The 6,065-nt window shown below is 32.8% G+C and overlaps 1 protein-coding gene across 3 annotated transcripts in view; it reads right to left on the bottom strand.

Moving 5' to 3' along the window:
- Nucleotides 1–6,065, bottom strand: part of LOC110100342 (THO complex subunit 6) — a 90,799-nt gene that overhangs the window by 31,057 nt on the left and 53,677 nt on the right. For 2 of the 3 annotated variants that reach the window (XR_002303551.2, XM_020827792.2), the window contains exons 6-8: nucleotides 2,325–2,385; nucleotides 2,009–2,062; nucleotides 957–1,037 (exon numbers count right to left, since the gene is read on the bottom strand). Coding sequence is in view for 2 of the 3 variants with exons in the window: in XM_020827792.2 (XP_020683451.1) it covers nucleotides 957–1,037; nucleotides 2,009–2,062; nucleotides 2,325–2,385 (196 nt within the window). In the remaining variant the exon portion in view is untranslated. The remainder of the gene's footprint in view (nucleotides 1–956; nucleotides 1,038–2,008; nucleotides 2,063–2,324; nucleotides 2,386–6,065) is intronic. The other variant, XM_028696012.1, reaches the window with a different exon arrangement.

The raw sequence follows: 6,065 nt of genomic DNA on the forward strand, positions 1-6,065 counted from the left end.
GGGGCATCATGTGAAAAAAGTTCTTTCTCTTTTCCTTCTTGTTTTCTTTAGGGTTTCTTTTGGGAGATTTGGTCCTTCTCGAAGTGGACTAGCTTTGTCTTTTATTTTGTCTTGAAGATTAATGCAAAGCTCTTTTGTTCTTCCTCTCATCTTTCTTATTTTGTGTTGACTTTGATTTGGTGGAGAAATTCCAACCTTGAAGGGAAATTAGGGCAAACCCTAATTTTGTGAAACCAAGGCGTATCAGAAACCTAAAATCAGGTCATAAAATTTTAACAAAATGGGAGGAAAATCTCTTGTTGATGTCATATCTACAATATAATCTACCTTCAATAAATTTGACCTGAAAATACACAAAAAAAAACTCTCAATAGAGCCAAAGGCAAGAATTTTTTTTAACCCATCAAATAGTTCAGTATATATTATTCTAAAATGTCTTTAGCTTAAAACCCAGAAAAGCATCCATGTTTAACAGAGATTGATATGTGTTACATGAGAGAAATGACCCCTTTTCAATTATTTCCCCAAATTCTTCACCAATCTCCAAGAACAGTCAAGAGGGCAGTTCCATTCAAAACTCCTTTCCTAGCCAAAGGCGTAATATGATGTTTGCACTTGCATAAGTTTTGTAAAACAATTCAACATAGTTATCTTGCTTTTGGTATTTTTTTTACGCTGCCGTTTATAACCATCACTAGTGCCATGCTATTTTGACCATAACTGGTAGGACTAAGATCCCACATGCTTAAGGTGGCTATTGTTTCCACGTAAAGGTTGGTGAACGAAACCATAGGCATTGATGCTATGCCTCTTACAAAACATAAAGCAAAATAAATCTAAAACTACTTAGAAAAAATGGATTATATAAAATAACAAATTATTTCATAACACTTACTTTAGACAGATGAAAAGTTGACTTCGCATCTAAAAGTGACATCATAAATTTATAACATTACCTGATTGCTGGATTTACGTATAACAACAGAATGGAGGTAATCTGAGTGGCCCTTGAAGACTATTTTCCTTTTGCCTGTCTCCTAAAAAGGCAATATCAACAAGTAGGAAAAAATCACAAAGATAATTCATGTAACCAGCGTGATAAAATAAAGTTCCGTAAAGAATTAAGCTTTTTGTTATATAAGAATGGGGATATAATTATAGATGTCTAGAGTCAAAATTGGGGGTTAAAATGGAGAAATGTCACAACCACCATATAATAAAATAAAAAAAGAGACCGAATTGACTAGTTTAAAAACTAAAATTAGATCTTCTTGTTTCATAGGTCTAATTATTGGATAACAAGTCATTGAGAACATAAGTTAAATGTGATAGATGAGTCCCTTAAGATCGATCATGAATTTGTGAAAAACTAAAGACAATCTGGCATATCATCATATATTAGAAAAATTGTGGAAGAAGCACCAACTGAGGGGAAAAAAAGATAATTAAAAATGGAAAGGTGAATGGGCATGTCATGCACAAAAAAACAAAGATAAAATTAAAACAAAAAGATTACAAAAAAATTTGGGAAGAATAAACTTAATAATGCTAAACTAGTTCAAACTCATTTATGTGAAATAAAATAACAACCCATGTAGCACTCAACAGGAATGAATGTAAAATAAGGATTCATAAAACTAAACCAAATAGTTGGAATAGAATATTGATGATGATGTTTGGAGTACAATCACATTAACAGTAAAGCCACCAATATTAACAGAAAACAGAGCTTTTCAGCAAAGGTGATGAAAACTTGATAGAATCTTCTTAATTCATGGAAAAACAAAAACATAAAATATAGTGGATAATAATCAACATACAAGGACAAACATTTTAGTCATTAATAAGTAGCAATGAAGCTGCAAAAAGCTTGTAATTAATTAGCTAACGTATTGTTATATGAATCTAGTTAACGTATAATTAAATAAAAGCTGATGTAAACCAATAACTATAATATCTTTAAGGAAATTTGATTTAAAAACTTGAATCACCTCAAAAGTATACGTACCATATCCCACCAATAAGCACAAGAATCTCCAGCAGCTGAAAAAATAGATCCATCCTGTTAACAAAAGTAATATTAGTCCCCAAGGAACAAGCGGTCTTTTACTACAACAGTTTCCTGAAAAAAAAATATATATATATATACAAATTTGCTTTGTCAGAACAAATTAGTAAATCTAAGTGCAGCCAATTATCCCAACTATGTAGCATATACAGCCTCAGCTAAAATTTAAGAGAAGGAATCAACCAAAATAAGTGTTAGTGCAGATAAAATAAACAAGCAGCTGCCACATAGAAACACAATTTAAGAAATTATTAACCTCTTTGTCAACTGCGATGGCATTGTTTTCTGGAATTGGGGAAAGCGCACCCCATGGACCTCTGAAAAAGCAGAACCGGTTAGATAGGCCATAGACTGGCATACAAACAAAAGAAAAATAAGAAAAATTGAATTTACGGTAGAAGGCATATAAACATTTGAAAAATAAGTATCGATGACCATCTGAGTAAGAAAGCCCCATAAGAGACCAATTGAAGTCTAAATTCAAGGCAAGGACTCAAACCAAAAATGAAAAATAAATTAAAAGTAGGTGTTGGGATTCAATAAGCAAACACTACATAAGCCAAACATCCAAAATTCAGAAATATTTTAAGATTAGAAATACAAATTATTAAAGGAAACAAATCAAGAAATAAAACGAGGGCTACACCAAAATTGCAGACCAGCCTACAATGGATTGTGGGATCCAAAAATTTGCGCCCTCGCTTTGCTAACAGAGTTTTGGTGGTTGATAACACAATTTTCGGGTCGACCTGACTCCGATCGAGCCGATTTAAACCCAATTGGGTTTGATCGAACTCGATCAACTCAATTAAGCCTCGTCAAACCAAAATCGACTAAAATCGGACACAAATTGAGCCATTTAGGGGTTAATAAAGTTTATATTTAAGTCATTATCTTGATATGTATGCAGGAGTTGTTGTGTTCAAACACAAGGTTGTTTGACCAACTATTTTCCTATTTCAAGTGGATTACATCAAGGATCAACTTTAAGCCCATATATTTTTTTCTTTAGTCATGGATGTTCTTACTATACATTTACAAGAGAGGATGTACCATGGTGTATGTTTTTTGCTGATGATATTCTTCTTGTTGATAAGAGTAAAGAGAGAGTTGAAAGTAAACTTGAATTATGAAGGTCAACTTTAGAGTCTACAAGTTTTCATTTGAGTAGATCTAAAATCCATTACTTTTAAATATATCGGGTTTATTGTTCAAAGTAATAGTGAAAAAGATAGGGAAATTATTAGTAGGATTCAAGATGGATGGTTGAAGTGGAGGAATGAATCAGGCTTGTTGTGTGATAAAAAAGTGCCGTCAAACTTAAGGGCAAATTCTATAAGATGGTCGTGACACCTGCAATGCTTTATGGTGCAGAATGTTGGCCATTAAAAGAGAAGCATAATATTATGTTAAGTGTTGCAGAGATGATGATGCTCAGGAGGATGAGTGGTTTTACTCTTAGAGATAGGATGCAAAACAAGCATATATGTGAGAAGGTTGGAGTAGCTCCAGTGGCAGATAAGATTAGAGAGAGTCGCCTTAGATGGTTTGGTCACATAAAATGTCCACTTTCCGAAGACCCAGTTATGATAGTAAATATATTATATTTGATGTATGTTTAGAAAGATAGAGGTAGACCTAAAAATACATAGTTAGAAAATATTAGAAATTGTCTTTTTATTAGATTTAAATGAGAATTTGACTCTTAACATGACACAAAGGAGAAAAAGTATTCATGTAGCCGACCCCATGTAGTGGGATAAAGACTTGATATTGTTGTTGTTGTTGTCGTGTGATATATTACAACACCTTTGCACACGAGTGAATTGTTTGAATTTCATTGTGTCAAACTAAAGCAATATAAGTGTCTATTTAAGTTGTTTTTGCTGCTCCCAATGTGCAAGCCTTGTCCATTTTATAAATAGTTGTTATTCTGGTGATTTTGACTTCTTGTCGATGCATTTCAAATAGCATTTGTATAACGTTGCAACCTTTTCTCGTCATTTTTGCCGTATTGGGGTGGGTCAACTTTGGAACGCATAATAAGATCACCAGGGATCTTTTACTCCACCACCCTATTGCCCAAATATAGGTAAGATGGATGGTTTACATCAAAGATCTCACCACACAGTGATTTCACTAATATTGAAGAAGGTCAATCACATGCTTAAAGAATTTGAGCAAAACCTTTGTTCTCCACACCTTAATCATGTGAACTTACGGTAGTACAGAGTGAAAACGTTAAGAGGTAGAAATCCATATAATCCTTCAATTATGAAAGAAAATAGGTTCACATCATGTACAAAAAGGATTTTTGTGCAGACGGCATCAAATAAGACTTAGAACCATAAAAAACTGTGAGGATTTTTTGATAATTAATTGATATAAAAATTCATACGATACAATAACAACAACAACATCAAGCCTTTGTCCCACTACGTGGGGTTGGCTATATGAATCATTTTTCTCCATTGTGTTCTGTTAAAAATCAAATTATCGTTTAAATCTAATAAAGAAATATCATTTCTGATATTTTCTAACCAAGTCTTTTTAAGTCTACCTCTACCTTTTTTATCATAAGTTAAGTATAATACCTCTACTTTCCTAACCGGGCCATCGGAAGGCCGCCGTTTTATATGACCAAATCATCTAAGATGACTCTCTATAATCTAATAAAAATTATTATGATAACTAAAAGAAAATTTTTATAAGCAAAAACCAAGCAACAAAGTTGAAATAGTTGTTTGTAGCAAAGATGGTTCAAAAAACATACGAACAACCATGCCACTATCTATATTACCAACAACCTTCTATTCCATGAAACAATAAAACATGATGAAATTGAGAAAATGATCAAATTAGTCCCGTAACCTTTTTGAAGGACCAAAATAGTCATCGATTATATAAAAATATCGATTTGATCTCTTAACATTTTAAATGATTGCCAAATTAGTTCTTACATGGGATCATTTAGGTCACTTTTTAAACAATCAAGGGACTAAAATAAGTCTTTTAAATAGCCAGGGACCATTTTGATCCTTCGTTAAGAGTCAATGGACCATTTTGGTCCATATCTTTGTCGAAATTTATTTTATTGGCAGACTCCTTGCATCCTAGAGCAGTGCATATGTATGGTTTTGATATGAATTGCCCCTGCTCGCACTCACATGCAACTTCGCCGCTCACCTCACTACTCATGCATGCACCATAAGTGTAACTTCCTCAATCTTGAGCCTCACAAATGTCTTGCATTCATTTCCGATCAACCACTTGTTTGCATCTCCGCCTCTCAGTCTTAAGGAGCGGCGCGCTCCCATCCGCACTCTAGCATTAATGACTCATGGCATTAACATCCCATTCACAAGAGATCAGTTAGGGTTTTTGAGCTTGATTCTTTCTATAACAAGGACGGTCATCTTGTTGCCTTTTACCTTTTTCTTACTCTCCTAGAATATCATTTATGTACCCAGCATCGATTATCACTTTTGGACTTTAAGATATAGGGGCAGATAATAAAAAATAAAGTAAAACGATATTCTAGGATTAGATGGGGGCATTTAAAGAATATTAACAAAAATATTTTTGAGAGTATGATTTTAGATCTTAAGATTTTATCTATGTATGAGGATGCTAATGTTATGTGGGAAAAAGTTGTTAGTGATATTAAGAATATTGTAAAATATGTACTTGGAGTATCAAAGGAAAAAGCTCATAATAGTAAAAATAGTTGGTGGTGGAATCAAAATATGCAAGAAAATATTAAGAATAAGAAAATTTGTTATAAAAATTAGTTTAATTTTAAAAAATCTGATAATTGGGAAAGATATAAAGAGGCTCATAAGGAATCTAAAAAAGTAATATGCGATGCAAAGACCTTAGCTTTTAGTGATTTATATAATAGATTAGATACTAAGGAGGGAGAAAGATATATGTATAAATTAGCCAAACAAAGAGATATGAGTAGTAAGGATTTAGTTCAAGTGAAGTGTATTAAACT

Source organism: Dendrobium catenatum, unplaced genomic scaffold, assembly GCF_001605985.2.
Source record: "Dendrobium catenatum unplaced genomic scaffold, ASM160598v2 fragScaff_scaffold_72, whole genome shotgun sequence".
Taxonomy (NCBI): Eukaryota; Viridiplantae; Streptophyta; class Magnoliopsida; order Asparagales; family Orchidaceae; genus Dendrobium; species Dendrobium catenatum.